Below are 20,277 nucleotides of genomic sequence, written 5' to 3' on the forward strand. Positions count from 1 at the left end.
CTACCATTTCAAAAAGGGTGTCCAAAAATGACATAATGATGGTTTATCCATTGAACAGGCCATCAAGATGAGTTCAGTGGGGGACAGACACCTGGCACCCCTACCGGTCAGCTGAAAACCGCTCTGGCTGAAGTCGGAACTAAGGCTAGGGTCACATTGCGTTATGTGACCGCGTTTAACGGACTACGTTACACCACGGCATAACGCGGTGTTAACGTAGTCCGTTAACGCCGCCATAGCCTGTAATGGTGAACGCGTCGCTAGCGCCCGCCCACATTGGGCGTGCGCTAGCGATGTGCCGTCATTTGAGCGACGGACCTCGGACGCTGCTTGCAGCGTCCGCGGCGCGCCCGATGTCCGTTCCTCGCTAGTGCAGATCGGGGATCTGCGCTAGCGGGGACGCCGAACGCGGACCCTAGAGAAGCATTGCGTTAGCGCAATCCTCTAGCGCTATGCGCTTAACGGATTGCCCTAACGCAATGTGACCCTAGCCTAAGAGATGTATGAGAACGAAGTGTATTTATCCACAGCTGCCGCAAAGCCAAGTATGGGGTTGGTTATTCGACACAAAATAGTTCCAGGTGCGGGAGGACTGTTTAAGTGGTGTATCCTGTTAATGAGCCATCGGTAAGCCACTCCTGTACAAAACTTTGAAATACATGCTCAGAAACACTTATTTTATTGGTAACATTGCCAGGTAAATACATTTATGGGTTAACTAGGGAATAATAAAAGAGCTTTTAGATGATCAATCTAGGGCATCACTGCCATTTACATACTGTGGGCAGAATGCCATAGCCTCACCAAAGGTTCTAGCAAATAAAAGAGTGAAGTAAGGAAACTCAATAAAATGTCTCCTTCTGACAGCTTTATACATTGTCAAGTGTTAACGAAAATAATAATATTTGTCTGTACGTGTTATCATGCATGCAATGCTCTAAGAATAAAATAAAAATAGCAATAATTAGACTATCACAATGTGCAAATGCATATTTAATGGAAGAACAAGGGAAATCCAGAGTCACTTTCTTGACAAAACCACCATAAATAGCCTTACTGTTAAAAAAAAAATAAAATAAATCCCTTGATATATTGTTAATAGGTTGCAATTACATACTTCCGTGGAAAGCGTGTGCAGCTTCTGTGTGCAGTCTGCTTGTTCTGCAAATGTCTTCTCAAGCTCCAGAATACAGGAACCTTCCTGAAACAACTTATTTCTTAAAGTCTAAAGAGAAAAAGAAACAATCATGTATACATACAGCGGTAAGGAAAATTATTCAACCTACCCTCCCTCATTGTGAATTATAAGTTTATTAGCAAAATAGCAAAATGTACAAACTTTCTTCTGTCTGCAATGAATCAAACAAGAACAAAGTACCTAGCTCAACACAACTAATAAAACAAGTGGTGTTCCGTATTCAAAACAAAATGTCATGTTTAATGTCTTCTGTAGTCTCATAATTATTCAAACCCCCCCCCCCCCCCCCCCCCCCCCCGGAATAGAAAAACACTGTTTCACTCGTATGAAAAGAAAAATTGTGTGTGAAACCAGTCATCAGCAGATTTCACACGATTCTGCAACTTGGAACAAAGTAGGAAAAATTTCCTTTTTCTTTTATATTTTTGCAGACAATAAAAAAAAAGGTCAAAAAGTACATAGACTGAAATGGTGCTATGATCTATCCATAAAAATAACGGAAAGTACATGTTCACAAAAAATTGACACATACTAAACAATATTCAAGGTCTTCCTGCCCAAACTCAAAGACATACACTGGTATTGAAATAAATGCAAAATTTCAGACCTATGGATCAGATGATTGTGTGTCGAGGAGAAAGAATGACGCATACTCTGAAAGAACACATTGCCTACAATGAAACATGGTGGTGGCTCACTGATGCCCTAAGGCTGCTTTACTTCCTCTGGCACTGTGTGGAGGGCAAGAATCATCCAGGAATCCTAAGAGAAAATGTTATGCTCTCTATAAGAAAGCTGAAGCTTGGTCAACATTAGACCTCCGACAGGACAATGATCCCAAACATACATCAAATGCCACCAAGGATTTGTTTCAGGAGTCCTGAAAGATTCTGGAGTGGCAGTCACAGTTTTGTGACTTGAAAACCCTTGATAGTCTTTGTTGGAGGACAAAGAAGATGATTGCAGGATGCAAACCCAAGAATATTTATGAACTGGAGGCCACTACCTATGAAGAATGGGCTAAGATTCTTCAGGAACACTGGCAGAAACAGATATCATTTTTGCAGGTCATAATAAAAGATAAAGGTGCCTTACTAAGTATTATATACGCTTGTTATGAATTGGTTGAATAATTCTAACTGTAGTAGTCATTAAGTGTCATTTTGTGATGAATGTAGATAAAACACTGGATATATATTATTTGTGATGAGCTATTTAAGTTTTTCTTGTTTCATTGGTTAGTTGTAACAGCAGAAACTTTGAAAATTTTGCTGAAATATATTGCAATGGGGTCTGCCTAATTTTGATTCTGACTGTAGCTTTAGTCATGTGATCAATAGATGAGAGATCCAACCTTATCACAACTAAATATGCATGAATATATTGTGATTTAGTAATGACTAGCTGGACAAAGTACACAAGTCAGCTTGGGTAGGGTCTTTCTCATAGAGCTATACACCATCTTTCCGTTCTTAAAAAGTCCCGTGTATAGAACAGCAGACCTCATGTCACTGCAGGAGACTTCCTCCCATACATAACTTCGCAGTCCTCCTATGTAGAACCAGAAATTGTTTTGTTTTGATTTGCCAAGTCCTGACAAAGCGCGATAAGTGGCTAAATAAATTTAGCATTTTTCAATGCCCAGCGCTAAAGACTTCCGATGAATTTCCTACATAAAATATTTAAACATGCAATACCTGATTTACAGACACAATATGTAGTTAATCAAGCAGTGCGGACAGCTTGGTGCTCTGGCAGGTAATTATAGGAGTGTGCTCCACCTCAGGCCATGTTCCCAGACAATGAATAATGAACTACACACCCAAATCCCTCCTGTTATTAATCATTGGCCAAAAAAACACTTCTGAGATTTCTGAAACGATAGCCGCCTATTCACACACTTATGGTATTCCCAAAAGCAATCATGTCTGATCCTAGTTTCAAAGTAACTTTGTAATTTCAAGTTTATTGATTTTCATAAAAGTATTAAAACATCAAGCTGTGGGTAAAAAAATTAAAGCTGCGACAGTTTAATTTCAAATTAACACCTTAATAACGATGATGAATTGCGACTTGAGGCCTGGTACACAGACTACAGCTATATATCAGTGCTGTAGAGGATACATTTTCTGAGCACAGAGAGTGCTAACATTTTGGAGGTTATTCTGCATAGAATTAAATAGGGCACTCTCCAAACTCCAAATGTAGCGGTATTACTGAAAAGACCACCATCCAGATGTCACCAAGCTACAGGCCAATATATATAGAGGTCTACAATACAAAATGGCATGTATATTGTATTTGCAGATTAGGGTTCTTTAAAGCTAAATAGACAATAAGCACATTGTCGATTATCTAATAATATATGATGAAATCTAAAGGTGGCGTTTTTCTCCGCATGTACAGTACAGACCAAAAGTTTGGACACACCTCATTTAAAGATTTTTCTGTATTTTCATGACTATGAAAATTGGAAATTCACACTGAAGGCATCAAGACTATGAATTAACACATGTGGAATTATATACTTAACAAAAAAGTGTGAAACAACTGAAATTATGTCTTATATTCTAGGTTCTTCAAAGTAGCCACCTTTTGCTTTGATGACTGCTTTGCACACTCTTGGCATTCTCCTGATGAGCTTCAAGAGGTAGTCACCGGGAATGGTCTTCCAACAATCTTGAAGGAGTTCCCAGAGATGCTCAGCACTTGTTGGCCCTTTTGCCTTCACTCTGGGGTCCAGCTCACCCCAAACCATCTCGATTGGGTTCAGGTCTGGTGACTGTGGAGGCCAGGTCATCTGGCGTAGCACCCCATCACTCTCCTTCTTGGTCAAATAGCCCTTACACAGCCTGGAGGTGTGTTTGGGGTCATTTTCCTGTTGAAAAATAAATGATGGTCCAACTAAACGCAAACCGCATGGAATAGCATGCCGCTGCAAGATGCTGTGGTAGCCATGCTGGTTCAGTATGCCTTCAATTTTGAAAAAATCCCCAACAGTGTCACCAGCAAAGCACCCCCACACCATCACACCTCCTCCATGCTTCACGGTGGGAACCAGGCATGTAGAGTCCATGCGTTCACCTTTTCTGCGTCGCACAAAGACACTGTGGTTGGAACCAAAGATCTCAAATTTGGACTCATCAGACCAAAGCACAGATTTCCACTGGTCTAATGTCCATTCCTTGTGTTCTTTAGCCCAAACAAGTCTCTTCTGCTTGTTCCCTGTCCTTAGCAGTGGTTTCCTAGCAGCTATTTTACCATGAAGGCCTGCTGCACAAAGTCTCCTCTTAACAGTTGTTGTAGAGATGTGTCTGCTGCTAGAACTCTGTGTGGCATTGACCTGGTCTCTAATCTGAGCTGTTGTTAACCTGCGATTTCTGAGGCTGGTGACTCGGATAAACTTATCCTCAGAAGCAGAGGTGACTCTTGGTCTTCCTTTCCTGGGGCGGTCCTCATGTGAGCCAGTTTCTTTGTAGCGCTTGATGGCTTTTGCAACTGAACTTGGGGACACTTTCAAAGTTTTCCCAATTTTTTGGACTGACTGACCTTCATTTCTTAAAGTAATGATGGCCACTTGTTTTTCTTTACTTAGGTGCTTTTTTCTTGCCATAATACAAATTCTAACAGTCTATTCAGCAGGACTATCAGCTGTGTATCCACCAGACTTCTGCACAACACAACTGATGGTCCCAACCCCATTTATAAGGCAAGAAATCCCACTTATTAAACCTGACAGGGCACACCTGTGATGTGAAAACCATTCCCGGTGACTACCTCTTGAAGCTCATCAAGAGAATGCCAAGAGTGTGCCAAGAAGTCATCAAAGCAAAAGGTGGCTACTTTGAAGAACCTAGAATATAAGACATAATTTCAGTTGTTTCACACTTTTTTGTTAAGTATATAATTCCACATGTGTTAATTCATAGTTTTGATGCCTTCAGTGTGAATGTACAATTTTCAGAGTCATGAAAATACAGAAAAATCTTTAAATGAGACGGTGTGTCCAAACTTTTGGTCTGTACTGTACGTCTACACTGAAAGGAGATATCCTCCTGATTTAGTAAATCATTGATCAGACTCTTTAGCAGTTATTTACATGTTATAGTTTTATGGTTTAAGAAATAAAACTTTAGGAACTATAGTTGTTTTTTTGGACAATCTTACCTGAATTTCTGCAGCCATAGTGTCAATCTGACTTTGTTGATTGTCGATTACCTAAAGAAAAAGAATAAAAAAAAATAATAATATAATTAAAAATGACACCCTTTAAAATATTGATAGTAAATAGCAAAAATTTTGAAGGAAATATAAATCTTATTTATTAAATATGAGGTCTGTCCTTAAAACTTCAAGAATGAGATATTTGGTCCCCGATTCCTGTGCCTTACCTTGTTAGCCCGCTCAGTTTGCTCTCGGAGCCGTTCATTTTCACTCTGTAGCTGTTTCGTATCTAACATTGGAAGTCGGACACCATCCTCCAAACATTTTTGGACTTTTTGCTGTAAGCTGCAAGAACAATAGTGGTAATACAACTTATGGGGTCAAGCAAGACACACGATAACTAGTTCACGCATATTGAAAACAGGATAGCATATACCGTAATAGGTCACCTAAATTAATCTCTTATTAACCCCTTCCTGCTGCAGCCAATTTTTTTTTCCTTCCACTTTTTCCAAGACGCATAACTTTTTTTAAAAATTACTCATTCACATAGAAGTAAGAGGGCTTCTTATTCTGCGGGACGAGTTGTAATTTTACAATACAATGGGAAAAATAATTCAAAGTGTGGTGAAACAAACGCAATTGACAGTATTTTGTTTTTATAACATTCAATGCGTGATATACCGTAAATGAGAAGGTAACACGACTTTTTCAGGTCAGTATGATTATAGCAATACCAAACTTACCAATTTTTTTTTTTGCTTTATTATTAACAGTGAAGCAAATTCAGAAATTTGTATATTAATTACAAAAAAAAAAAAAAAAAAAAAAAAAAGGACAAGCTTGATATTTCCGGAATCATATCGACCTACAGAATTATGTTGCTGCCTCATTTATATCATGCAATGAATGTCGTAAAAACGAAACCCCAAAGAACAGCGTCAGAATTGCTTGATATTTTTGCAGTGAAAGCTGAGGTTTATATTTCTAACACTTTGGCATAAAAGTAATGTTTTGATAACTTTATTGTATTCTTTTGCAGAGACGTAATGGAAAAATGCAATTCTGGTGTTTAAAATTTTTCATTGATTTTCAGAGTTTACCATACTGACAGAATAATTTTATAATTTGATAGATCGTACTTTTATGGATGCAGTGATACCGAATATACACTGCTCAAAAAAATAAAGGGAACACTTAAACAACAGAATATAACTCCAAGTAAATCAAACTTCTGTGAAATCAAACTGTCCACTTAGGAAGCAACACTGAATCAATTTCACATGCTGTTGTGCAAATGGAATAGACAACAGATGGAAATTATTGGCAATTATCAAGACACACTCAATAAAGGAGTGGTTCTGCAGGTGGGGACCACAGTCCACATCTCAGTACCAATGCTTTCTAGCTGATATTTTGGTCACTTTTGAATGTTGGTTGTGCTTTCACACTCATGGTAGCATGAGACCGACTCTACAACCCACACAAGTGGCTCAGGTAGTGCAGCTCATCCAGGATAGCACATCAATGCGAGCTGTGGCAAGGTTTGCTGTGTTTTTGTCAGCGTAGTGTCCAGAGGCTGGAGGCGTTACCAGGAGACTGGCCAGTACACCAGATGTGCAGGGGGCCGTAGGAGGGCAACAACCCAGCAGCAGAACCGCTACCTCAGCCTTTGTACAAGGAGGAACAGGAGGAGCACTGCCAGAGCCCTGCAAAATGACCTCCAGCAGGCCAGGCCACAAATGTGCATGTGTCTGCACAAACGGTTAGAAACCGACTCTATGAGGATGGTCTGAGTGCCCGACGTCCACAGATGGGGGCTGTACTCACAGCCCAACACCATGCAGGACGCTTGGCATTTGCCACAGAACACCACGATTGGCAAATTTGCCACTGACGCCCTGTGCTCTTCACAGATGAAAGCAGGTTCACACTGAGCACAGATGTGACACAGTCTGGAGACGCCGTGGAGAGCGCTCTGCAGCCTGCAACATCCTTCAGAATGACCGGTTTGGCAGCGGGTCAGTAATGGTGTGGGGTGGCATTTCTTTGGAGGGTCTCACAGCCCTCCATGTGCTCGCCAGAGGTAGCCTGACTGCCATTAGGTACCGAGATGAGATCCTCAGACCCCTTGTGAGACCATATGCTGGTGCAGTTGGCCCTGGATTCCTCCTAATGCAGGGCAATGCCAGACCTCATGTGGCTCGCACCATTCATCAACGTTGCACCACAGACTGTCCAGGAGTTGGCGGATGCTTTAGTCCAGGTCTGGGAGGAGATCCCTCAGGATAACATCCACCACCTCTTCAAGAGCATGCCCAGGCATTGTAGGGAGGTCATACAGGCACATGGAGGCAACACAAATACAACTGAACATCATTTCCTTGTCTTGAGACATTTCCACTGAAGTTGGATCAACCTGTAATTTGATTTTCCACTTTGATTTTGAGCATCATTCCATCTCCAGACCTCCATGGGATATTCATTTTGATTTACATTGATCATTTTTAGGTTTTATTGTTCGACACATTCCACTATGTAATGAATAAAGATTTGCAACTGAAATATTTCATTCAGTGATATCTAGGATGTGGGATTTAAGTGTTCCCTTTATTTTTTGAGCAGTGCATTTATTTTTATTAATATCCATTTTAATGGGGGAAAAAAAGAGGGGGATTTAACTTTTTTTTTTTTTATTTGAACCTGCAATTATTGCATCGCTTGTTCAATATACTGCAATATACACAGAAACTTATGGTCATAGCAGGCCTGGCACCCCATCAATAACCTGTGATCAAATATGTATGTAGTTGCTAACAGAGGCATGGACCGCTCTTGCCAGAGATTCAGCTACTCGCTGTCAATAGAGCAGCAGTTTCTCTTCCTGCTGACAGGGCGGGACTACTGGTGTCATGCTGATTACCAGCTGGGTCTCCGCTGCCTAATTGGGGGAAGTCATTGACTGCTCCAGAATCTCTGGCAGAAGCAGTCAATGACTGGCACCGGGTACAACAGACAGGCAAGTTGCCTCCGTTAGCAACTGCATGCCTTTTTTTTTTTTTTTTAAATCCCGGTAATCCCCTTTAAATGCTGCTGTCAGAGATTGACAGAGACATTAAGGGGTTAAGAGAAGCAAGCGAATGAAAGAAAGGGGGTTAAAATATATTTCAGTCTCATCTTATGAAGAGCTTTAATAATTTAAATATCCCCTCTAGCCCTATTTCCATGTTATGCAACTTAAAGGGAACTTGTCATTAGAGATTAATGCTGCTCGAGCCACAGGCAGCAAGGATCAGAGCCTGGCAGAACAATGGCAGCCAAGTATGTTTTACTGTGGCGTTTCAGTGTGAAAAGCTTGCAGAGTACTACAAGTAGACACCTGACTAGTCTGATGTGGTCCCCGTCCGGCTTCTCCCCGATCTGCTACATTTGGTTGTCAGGTGTTTCCCACGTGCACAGAGAGACTTGTTAATCAACTGAAGTAGGGCAGGAAAATACATTTGAGGACTGCATCAGACTATCCATAGCGTTTCAAAGTAAGACATACCTGGCTGCAATCGCACCGCCAGTGTTTTTTTTTTTGTTTGTTTTGTTTTTTTAAATCAAATTTTTTGTTATTGAATTTTACAAAGAATAACACAAAGAGAAAAACCACACCAACCAACCAAACACTGGAGAAACACAGCTCTCCACTCCCCAACCTTAAGAAACATTATTCATGCGTTATTTATACATCTTGGCTCTGCAAAACCAGTATAATTGTATGAACAAATATTTGAACGTAGTAACAGTAGTCAGACCAATTACATCTAGCTTGTGAAAACACCATTAAAATTTTTATTAATTTTCAAATAAGTTTAATTTAATTTGAGGCATCATAGAAACATAGCTCAAAGCAAGCTGACTCGAAATCTCCTTAACTCCCTAGATATCGAACCAGAGCCATCAATCCATAGACCCCCATATCTTGTCAAATTTAGAGATAGCATCTCTTTTTAGGTATATGTCCTTTTCCAAATTTACAAGCCAGTTAACTATCAATAAATTCTAATATCATAGGCTCCTGATCAGATATCCATTTTTGGGCTATCAATTTTCTTGCCATATATAACATACGTGCCGCAGCAATTTTTCCGTACTCATCAATAGACAGATCTTCAACATATCCCAATACACATACTAATGGTGTAAGCTCTACGTCAACTGAATAAACCCTGGTAATCGTTGCACGCCGCCAGCGTCTAAGTCAGGCTTCCTGGGATTCAGGCAGAATGAATCTAATAAGGTCCATGTAAAAAGGCCTTAAGTTATTTAAAAGCTGCCCACAGCCACATACACATAAAATAAGCCTAAAATGTATGCTCCTGGATTTAATCCTTGCCGTTCCAGTACGGTAAAACTATCCTCCTTGCCGGTTCTCGGCTTACCTTGGCTGCTGCGGTCATACCAAGCTCTGGTCTTAGCGGTATACAACATGAGATTGCTGAGAACTTTGCATATATAATAATGTAACTAGAGCTGGGCATATCATATTTTTATTAACTCAATTTATGTATAAAAGCCATGTTATATTAATAAGATGAGCTTGTTGGCTAACAAAAAGCCTCAAATCCATCAACATTTTGCAGGCAGACATGTGAGGTAGTCATTGTAGTGTCTGACTATTACACATATACATTAAGGCTGGTTTCAGACTTGCGTTCAGCAGGGCTGCGGATGGCAGCCTTCTTCCTCTGTTAAGCCCCACCCACTGCCACGCCTCTTCCTTCAGCTCCGCCTACGTCTGCATGCATCCTGCGTACCCCATCTTTAACATTAGGTACGCAGGCCATGCGGATGTATGCGGATGCCTCCGCATGCGTCGTTTTGACGGGTGCGCTGAACTGCGTCGAACACAACATGCGGTCAGCGCAAGGTCAAAACGACGCATGCGGAGGCATCCGCATACATCCACATGGCCTGCGTACCTAATGTTAAAGATAGGGTACGCAAGACACATGCAGAAGTAGGCGGAGCTGAAGGAAGAGGTGCGGCAGTGGACGGGGCTTAACGGAGGAATAAGGTTTTCATCCGCAGCCCTGCAGTGTGAAACTAGCCTAAGGCATTGTCCACACCACAGTATGGAAAAGTTGTTGGTAGAGGAAGAATGATTACCCCAGAAAAGGAAACATGCATTCACTCACATATAATAAAAATATATTCATATATAATAATGATAGGTCTCACCTTTGAACTGTGAAAACCAGCTCTTTTTCCCTCTGCTTCTGACACTCTGTCTGTGCTTCTTTCTCTCTAATCTGTGTTCTGGACTCATTGGCGAGTTTTTCTAGACAATTAATGGTGTCTTTCAACTGTTTGTTTTCTTCTTCTAATACCTGTAGCTTTAGGCACATTAGACAAGCCATTAAGTCGGGTTCATTATGTCATTCCAGTTATACAGAGGCAAAGCACTCAAACTGCCAATGTCGGAAATCACTTCTAACCACTGCATCAATCGCTTTTTTTTATTTTATTTTTTTTTATTTTTAATTAATTTAAACTGAGCATATCCTCCATTTGGCGCTGCTCCATTGATTCCGTAACAGTTTTTATTTTCCATCTGTGCCCCTCTGTTCCAAAGTTATGCCCCCCACAGTAATAAAGGCGCTTATTTTCTGTCCAGTCGATTGGATGTATACCACAGAACTTCTCTGTAGCCACTTCCATGTTTTGTTGGCCAGCATCAAGAGGTGAAAGAACAAATTCCCACACAGAAGTTCTGTGGTATGCACCCAGTTGGATGAAGGGAAATTAAGCGCAGTTATCACCAGGGAAGGAGGGGGAATAGCTTTTTGAAAAAGGGTCACAGAAAAAAAAAAAAAGAAGAAATGTTCGAAAACCGGTAGGACAGCAAAAATTAGAGGAGGTACTCGCTTTATGTTAAACAAAATCCAATGAGGAGAGGTCCTCCACAACTGAATCAGTCACACCTACAGAACCCTTTAAAGGAAACACTTCTTGTCCAGAAATGCCATTTAACAGCAGGTCTGGGGTAAACCTGCAGGTAAATAGATGTACAATCATGTGTACAGGAGCAGCGGCCATAGGGAGAAAATGAACTTATATCCTCCTTTTAGCAATTCAGGTAGGGTCTATTAGAAACCCTACGGCCGGCTCCACACATCCACAATTCATGGTCCATGTGCAGATCCTGATGTATAGACCCACCAAAGTTCTCCTTCGTTCCATAAGCACATATACAGGTCCTTCTCAAAAAATTAGCATATAGTGTTAAATTTCATTATTTACCATAATGTAATGATTACAATTAAACTTTCATATATTATAGATTCATTATCCACCAACTGAAATTTGTCAGGTCTTTTATTGTTTTAATACTGATGATTTTGGCATACAACTCCTGATAACCCAAAAAACCTGTCTCAAAAAATTAGCATATTTCACCCGTCCAATCAAATAAAAGTGTTTTTTAATAACAAACAAAAAAACCATCAAATAATAATGTTCAGTTATGCACTCAATACTTGGTCGGGAATCCTTTGGCAGAAATGACTGCTTCAATGCGGCGTGGCATGGAGGCAATCAGCCTGTGACACTGCTGAGATTTTATGGAGGCCCAGGATGCTTCAATAGCGGCCTTAAGCTCATCCAGAGTGTTGGGTCTTGCGTCTCTCAACTTTCTCTTCACAATATCCCACAGATTCTCTATGGGGTTCAGGTCAGGAGAGTTGGCAGGCCAATTGAGCACAGTAATACCATGGTCAGTAAACCATTTACCAGTGGTTTTGGCACTGTGAGCAGGTGCCAGGTCGTGCTGAAAAATGAAATCTTCATCTCCATAAAGCATTTCAGCCGATGGAAGCATGAAGTGCTCCAAAATCTCCTGATAGCTAGCTGCATTGACCCTGCCCTTGATGAAACACAGTGGACCAACACCAGCAGCTGACATGGCACCCCACACCATCACTGACTGTGGGTACTTGACACTGGACTTCAGGCATTTTGGCATTTCCTTCTCCCCAGTCTTCCTCCAGACTCTGGCACCTTGATTTCCGAATGACATGCAAAATTTGCTTTCATCAGAAAAAAGTACTTGGGACCACTTAGCAACAGTCCAGTGCTGCTTCTCTGTAGCCCAGGTCAGGCGCTTCTGCCGCTGTTTATGGTTCAAAAGTGGCTTTACCTGGGGAATGCGGCACTTGTAGCCCATTTCCTGCACACGCCTGTGCACGGTGGCTCTGGATGTTTCCACACCAGACTCAGTCCACTGCTTCCTCAGGTTCCCCAAGGTCTGGAATCGGTCCTTCTCCACAATCTTCCTCAGGGTCCGGTCACCTCTTCTCGTTGTACAGCGTTTTCTGCCACATTTTTGCCTTCCAACAGACTTACCATTGAGGTGCCTTGATACAGCACTCTGGGAACAGCCTATTTGTTGAGAAATTTCTTTCTGGGTCTTACCCTCTTGCTTGAGGGTGTCAATGATGGCCTTCTTGACATCTGTCAGGTCGCTAGTCTTACCCATGACGGGGGTTTTGAGTAATGAACCAGGCAGGGAGTTTTTAAAAGCCTCAGGTATCTTTTGCATGTGTTTAGAGTTAATTAGTTGATTCAGAAGATTAGGGTAATAGGTCGTTTAGAGGACCTTTTCTTGATATGCTAATTTTTTGAGACAGGTTTTTTGGGTTATCAGGAGTTGTATGCCAAAATCATCAGTATTAAAACAATAAAAGACCTGACAAATTTCAGTTGGTGGATAATGAATCTATAATATATGAAAGTTTAATTGTAATCATTACATTATGGTAAATAATGAAATTTAACACTATATGCTAATTTTTTGAGAAGGACCTGTACAGGGACTACACAAGCACCACTATTTGGCCTCTAAGGGTACTGTCACACAGTACCATTTTGATCGCTACGACGGTACGATTCGTGACGTTCTAGCGATATCGTTACGATATCGCAGTGTCTGACACGCAGCAGCGATCAGGGATCCTGCTGAGAATCGTACGTCGTAGCAGATCGTATGGAACTTTCTTTCGTCGCTTGATCACCCGCTGACATCGCTGGATCGTTGTGTGTGACAGCGATCCAGCGATGTGTTCGCTTGTAACCAGGGTAAACATCGGGTAACTAAGCGCAGGGCCGCGCTTAGTAACCCGATGTTTACCCTGGTTACCAGCGTAAACGTAAAAAAAACAAACAGTACATACTCACATTCCGGTGTCTGTCCCCGGCGTCTCAACTTCTCTCCACTGTGTGAGCGTCTGCCAGCCGGAAAGCGAGCACAGCGGTGACGTCTGACGTCACCGCTGTGCTTTCCGGCTATGGCGCTTACACAGTGGAGAGAAGCAGAACGCCGGGGACAGACACCGGAATGTAAGTATGCACTGTTTGTTTTTTTTACGTTTACGCTGGTAACCAGGGTAAACATCGGGTTACTAAGCGCGGCCCTGCGCTTAGTTACCCGATGTTTACCCTGGTTACCGGGGACTTCGGCATCGCTCCAGCGCCGTGATTGCAACGTGTGACCGCAGTCTACGACGCTGGAGCGATAATCATACGATCGCTGCGACGTCACGGATCGTGCCGTCGTAGCGATTAAAATGGTACTGTGTGACAGTACCCTAAGTGTACAGCTCCATTCTGCCTTGAGGAACATAAAGAGGGTGCTCACAGTATCCACAATAGTCACCCTTTACAAATTGCCTGCTGAAAGTAGACAGGTTTCTAGACAGGGGCCCAAAACGCAACGTTCCTAGGATTTCACAAGCTGAGCATTTCTGCTCATTGACAAAAGCTTAGCACAAACTGCACTACTGAACTTTAGTCAATTACATTTGAAAAATGGAGGGCGCACCTCTGACAGAGCAGGCGTTCTTCATAAAGCAAGTCATGGTGCGATGGTAGCACATACCACGCAGGAGATTGGAATGCATAGCTACGTACCCTTTCACTTTGCCTCTGCACATCATCAAGCGTAGGCAGGTCAGCCACGTAATTCTCCAGAGTCTCAATCCGCCTCTGCTTCTCCCGGTTAAGCTCATTTTCCTTTTGACATTTCTTCCTTAGGCTGTTAATGTATTTGTCTCGAGTTTTTATCTAAATGTAAGATGAAGAGAGACAATTAAATGAACAGCCATATTTCTATTAAATCTAGTTAGATTCAAGCCAAAAATGAAAAAAGATGTTGAGTCATGTGATTGAGCAAAGAAATTATGTTATATTAAACTAATAGTAGTACAATTTTTCTTTATCATTAAAAGGGATATTCCCATTTCTCCAAGATCCTATCCCAATATGCAGTAGGTGCAATAATAATATTAGCAAATACCTCCAATTAGAAATGTAGTATAGTTCTTCTGATTCACTATGTTGCTTACCCCATGTGCAGGGATACCTAAGCTACTGCAATGCCCTGCACATGGGGTAAGCGACAGCAAATCAGAAGAACTATACTACTTTTCTAATTGGAGGCGTTTGCTAATATTATTATTACACCTACTACATATTTGGATATGATCTTGGAGATGGGAATACCCTTTAAGTATTGCATAGACACTGGAAACTGAAAATCAGAGCAGGCTAACATTAAATTGGGTCTTTCTATGATTCCCCAAGAAAGCTGAGCTAATGGATGTAACCGTACTACCCATATGGCCCAAAGAGGAGTCAAAGTAAGCCGATTTTAAAGACATTGCTCCTGGTGACATAATCCCTTTAAAGCGTATGTATTACCATAAAGATTATGGCAAATGTGCCATTATAAAGAGAAGCTAGATTGCCCAAATGTACTAAAAAATAACCCCCTGGTGAAAAAGGAAGAGGGAGAGCAAGTTTCAGAGTAGGCTCCTGGTTTTGCTCCTTCTGGCTCATATATCACAGCTAGGGATAGACATTAGGGTGGATTCGCTTATGGCAGATTTTTTGTTGTTGTTGTAAGGTCTGTGCCAGGATATCAGTTTCTGGCAAAAATAACTTTTTGCAAATCAGACGAAGGGTAAAGTACTGTGATGTCCACAAATTGTTCTCTTCGGTTTCCTAGGTGCAGTCTTACAACAATTGTGAACCAGATTTTCTTAGGTTCCAGACATTCAAAATTTAACAATCTATTCTCCGACCGAGTACTTTTCCATGACTAGGCTATGTTCACATACAGTGTTTTTTTGGTAAACGAGAAGATGCGTTAACAGTCCCAGCAAAAGCCGTGAGGTTTCAGAAAAAGCAGAGGGCAACTTAAAAAAAGGCAAAACCCTAGCATCCTCTGTATTTCCAGCACATCCTGCAACTACATTATTAACCAAGAGACTAATGTCTCACACGTACGAGACCATAGAAATGTATCAACACGGCTGATCACAACAGATGGTTCCGAGATACTCACAGTACATCATAATGCTCATCAAGCACTAATGTCTAATCCTTATGCACAGAATGATAAGGAGAAAATAGAAAGCATAAGGAGACGTAACCCGGCCCCAACCATAATGGAAAACGCTAGAGCTCGTCTTCTCACCACCATCCTACAATGGCAGGAAAGCCGCGATTGCAGCCATGGCGTAAGCCCTGATTGGCTATGAAGGTAATCTCGCTCCATAGATAATCAGTGGCATTCATCAGCACACTCAGAAGCCTACTGCAAGCGTTCTTTTAATCAGAATCTCAATTCAGAGCTGGCAATTTCATCGTATGATAACAGTCAGATACCTGCGGAGCTTTTCTCCCACAGTAACAGGTTTATTGATTTTATTTTTACAAGACACGGTGAAAATCAAGAGCACACGTCTTCATGAACATGCAAGATCAGTTCATTTGCTACTTCAGAACGGAGTGATATCTGGGTTTAGGAATTTAAAGGGAAGCCGTCATCAGAAAATTACTTATTGCTTAAATCAGGTTTTTATATGTACCGTATATACTCGTGTATAAGCCAAGTTTTTCAGCACTTTCTTTTGCAGGAAAAGACCCCCTTCTGCTTAAACACAAGTCACGGCCCACTTACCTGTTCTCCGTTGCCGTGCGAGTGGTCCCCAGTCTCTCCTGGTCATCTGCGCGCACCTGCAGCCTGTGTCAGTGTTCGGATGACGGCTGACAGGGCCGGCAGTCAGCATTAGCACCGGGGTCCTGAGCAGGCGGGGACACCACCACACTATGGGGGCCAAGTGCCTGTGCCGCTGCTTGCTCAGGCCCCCAGCACCAGCGATATTCACCTCTCCCGGTTCCACTGCAGCCATGTCTTCCACGTCCTCTTACTGTGACGTTCAGGTCAGAGGGCACAATGACGTGATTAGTGTGCGCCCTCTGCCTGAACAGTCAAGTGCAGCATAAAGTGCGCTTTTTTTTTTTTTTTTGCAGCATAAACTGTGCATTATATGGGCACCTTATGGGGCCCATTATGAACTTTATGGAGCATTTTATGGCGCCCATCTTGAACCTTATGGAGCATCTTATGGGGTCCATCATGAACTTTATGGAGCATTATATGGGGCGTATTTTGTATGGAGCATATTCTGGGGCCCATCGTGAACTTTATGGAGCATATTATGAGGCCCATCATGAACTTTATGGAGCATCTTATGGGGCCCATCATGAACCTTATGGAGCATCTTATGGGACCCATCATGAACTTTATGTAGCATTATATGGGGCGTATTTTGTATGGAGCATCTTATGGGGCCCATCTTGAACTTTATCGGGGGTATTTTGTATGGAGCATTCACCAGTAGCTGCTGCATTTCCCACCCTAGGCTTATACTCTAATCAATAAGTTTTCCCAGGTTTTTTGGTAAAATTAGGTACCTCAGCTTAAATTCGGGTCTGCTTATACCAGAGTATACACGGTATATAAATTTTTTTTCTTTTGCAGAATCACAATTTTTTAAATTTGTAACCTTGCAATTTTCACACTGGCCTTTGGAGCTTTTAAAGGCAGATACTTCCTGTCATTTACAAAAAAATTTACAGCAATGCTCCTTATTATCAGAGGCAGGATTACAATCACAGGTCACAACTCTATGCACAGCTGATTACACTGGATCCATCAATCACAATAAGCTATGTCACACCTGACCCTGCTCCGCCGTCCTTCACTTTGACTTTTGCCCTATTGTGGCTATGTACACATGTTGTTTCCTAAGACAACAGGAAGTTAGGGAAAAAAAAAAAAAAAGAGTTCCAGTGTGAAAATTGTAAGATTTCCTTTTTTTTTAACTTCTTAACAGATTGTGCTAGGCAATAAAAAACATGCAAAGATTGAAAAAAAGACAATACAATTAACGCAAAAATGTGATTTAAACAATAGATCATTTTCTGTTAATTGCTTTAATTTAAAAGGAAAGACTAATGCCACAACTACGCAGGAGAATGTGATAATCTTGTCCTATGTTAACTCATTATCTCCATCCATAACTGCGTGCCACCTCCTGTCGGCCATTCATTTGTTTTCAGATGAATGGTTTTTGCCTCAGTTACTAGCAGAGTATTGTACCTTCTCCTCCATCTTCTTCAGGTCATCGCTGGGTCTGAGAGTGCTCGGTTTCAGGGCCTCATTGAGTGGTGTTACTCCCAATTCACCAGGAGAAAGTTTCCCTTCGAATTCACCTCTATCTCGAAGGAGGGGATTCAATCTGTCCGAAGTGAAGGTCTGTAGAGGTTTACAGCTCTCACATGGGGAACCCTTGAGAAGGAATGAATGACAACTACCGTAAGTAAATGGCTGCATCTCCAGATTTAGATTTCCAATGAGACTAACAGTTGGAAAAGTCACAAAATACAATAACAGTGTACAACTTACCAATTTATCAAAATTATCCAAACAAAAACTGTCTTTTTTTGCCCATAACAATCAATCATGTAAAAGTTTATTTGACACCTTCTCGACATGGCTATTTTCCGTTTTTGGAGCTTTTGTTTTTATCTCCCCATTCTTCCAAGAGTCACACCTTTTACTTTTCTGTTCATCTAGTAGTTAGGTCTTGTTTTTCATGGAACGAGTTGTAGTTTTAACTGACAATTCATTTTCGCATGTAATGTGATGGAAAATGGCGTAAAATATTCCAAGTGCAGTGATATTGCGTTTTCATGTTTTGGTCAGTGGAGCTATGTGAGGGCTTGTTTATTTGAGTGGCGAGCATCTTTATAGATATAATTTTTGAGTAGAAAAATCACTTAATTGATTTTTGTTTTTTTTAGCTGAGTTGCAACTAAGCAAACAATACAATGCAACTCTGGCATTTCGCTTTTTTTTCTTGTTACAGCCTTTACCTTTCAGATCAACTCCGTTTATAATTTGACAGATCGGACTTTTCCAGAAGCTGCAATACCAAATGTTTATTTTCTTTTTACTTTTATAATTCCTTTAATTTTAATAAAGAGGGGCGATTCAAACTTTTATTTTTGTATTTTTAAAACATTTCTTTTTACTCTAATTGTTAGTCCCCTTGGGGGACTTAAACCTGTGACTGCCAAATCACTTACACTAAATACTGCGATACCGATGGATCGCAGTATATAATAAAGCTATGGTTTCCTATGGAGCCTAGCCACGGGCTGGTTTTTATAGAAGTATGACTGGCAGGAAGGTGTTCAGGAGACTCCCTTGTTGTTATGGAAACCCATTGGCACCTCGTGATCGCGCCACACGGGGGCCAGCACATGTGTGGAACACTTTAATTCGCAGTCCACGCTCTTTAAATGCTGCTGTTAGAGACTCCACCCGATGCAGTTCAAGGTAGATCCTGGCTGTATACTACAACCATTCTCTGCCAAAAATAAAGCACTCAAGTTTCTGAGCTTGCATCAAAGACGGGGACCCAATGTATGATGTACCAGTATGTCATATGTCAGGTGGGGGTTAAAAGAGTTGCCTAAGGCTACTTTTACACTTGCCGTGATTTTGCGGCCCGTTTTTGCAGCCCCAATAGATTTCTATGGGGGTCGCAAAAACAGGCCGCAATAATTCACAGTGCAGCGTGTGCCGTATGGCTGCAAGGGCCGTATTTACGGCCGTGAAAAAAGATCGAGCCTGCTCGTTCTTTTTCTCGGCTTACGGACAAGGCCCCCATTGTAAATCAATGGGGCCGTAAAAACAACAAAAAGTTGTTTCTGCGGTGCAACGTGACTTCCAGTTTTGCAGACTGCCGTGTTTTTTTCCCAATGCTTTTGCTATAGTATTGGGAACCCAAAAAACAGCGATCTGAAAGTTTTTTGCGGTCTGTTATTGCGGCAGGCCGTGAAAAAGGCCTGCAATAACCTGAATAAAATGTAAAATGAGGTGAGATTTGTATGGCGTCTCTAGATTTACCTCCAACATCTAAAAATCTCAGTAATACAGCAAGCAATTAATTTCTTACATATTTATATGAAATATGAGGTGTTTGTTCCCCACATTAGTGCTGCTTCTCCATTCCCGGTCCTTGACATTAGCATGGAAGAACTCGGTGGTCACTGGTGATATCATTGCTCTGATCCACAAATTAGCAACACTGCCATGTGGATTGTTGTGTCTGTCGATCCTACACCTTGTGTTTCGGGAAGAAAAATCATCATATGGTTTCCACATAGTCACAGGGATGCAGAGACTGCTAACCCAGGGTCCCATTGTGAGGACCACCAATTCTTGTGAATGTGACATTCAGGTGGTGGGGGCAATTTGGTATAGCCTCATTCACACTGAACATTTGCATTTCCAGATTTTTATCATCAGATTTTAATATTAGAAAAGGCTACCTTGATTCCATGAGCATAGTTGTCTTCTCCATTCATAACAGGACTTTTCATAACAGGACTTGTGGATGCTGGATGGGTGCGCAACTCACCGCCCCTGATGGCTTGCTGTAAGTGGCAGATCTGTTGTCTTTGCCTACAAAAACACAGGACATTATATTAGCACTTTTTAAACATTCTACCATAAT

At 41.5% G+C, this 20,277-nt stretch overlaps 1 protein-coding gene across 3 annotated transcripts in view; it reads right to left on the minus strand.

Annotated features, from left to right (window-relative positions):
* The window catches only part of CEP85L (centrosomal protein 85L), a 119,486-nt gene that overhangs the window by 10,223 nt on the left and 88,986 nt on the right, over positions 1–20,277 (minus strand). For 2 of the 3 annotated variants that reach the window (XM_077289535.1, XM_077289533.1), the window contains exons 5-11: positions 20,093–20,225; positions 17,853–18,041; positions 14,315–14,467; positions 10,589–10,743; positions 5,590–5,707; positions 5,366–5,416; positions 1,118–1,225 (exon numbers count right to left, since the gene is read on the minus strand). In XM_077289535.1, coding sequence (XP_077145650.1) covers positions 1,118–1,225; positions 5,366–5,416; positions 5,590–5,707; positions 10,589–10,743; positions 14,315–14,467; positions 17,853–18,041; positions 20,093–20,225 — 907 coding nt within the window. The remainder of the gene's footprint in view (positions 1–1,117; positions 1,226–5,365; positions 5,417–5,589; positions 5,708–10,588; positions 10,744–14,314; positions 14,468–17,852; positions 18,042–20,092; positions 20,226–20,277) is intronic. The other variant, XM_077289534.1, reaches the window with a different exon arrangement.

This window comes from Ranitomeya variabilis, chromosome 2 (genome assembly GCF_051348905.1).
Source record: "Ranitomeya variabilis isolate aRanVar5 chromosome 2, aRanVar5.hap1, whole genome shotgun sequence".
Taxonomy (NCBI): domain Eukaryota; kingdom Metazoa; phylum Chordata; class Amphibia; order Anura; family Dendrobatidae; genus Ranitomeya; species Ranitomeya variabilis.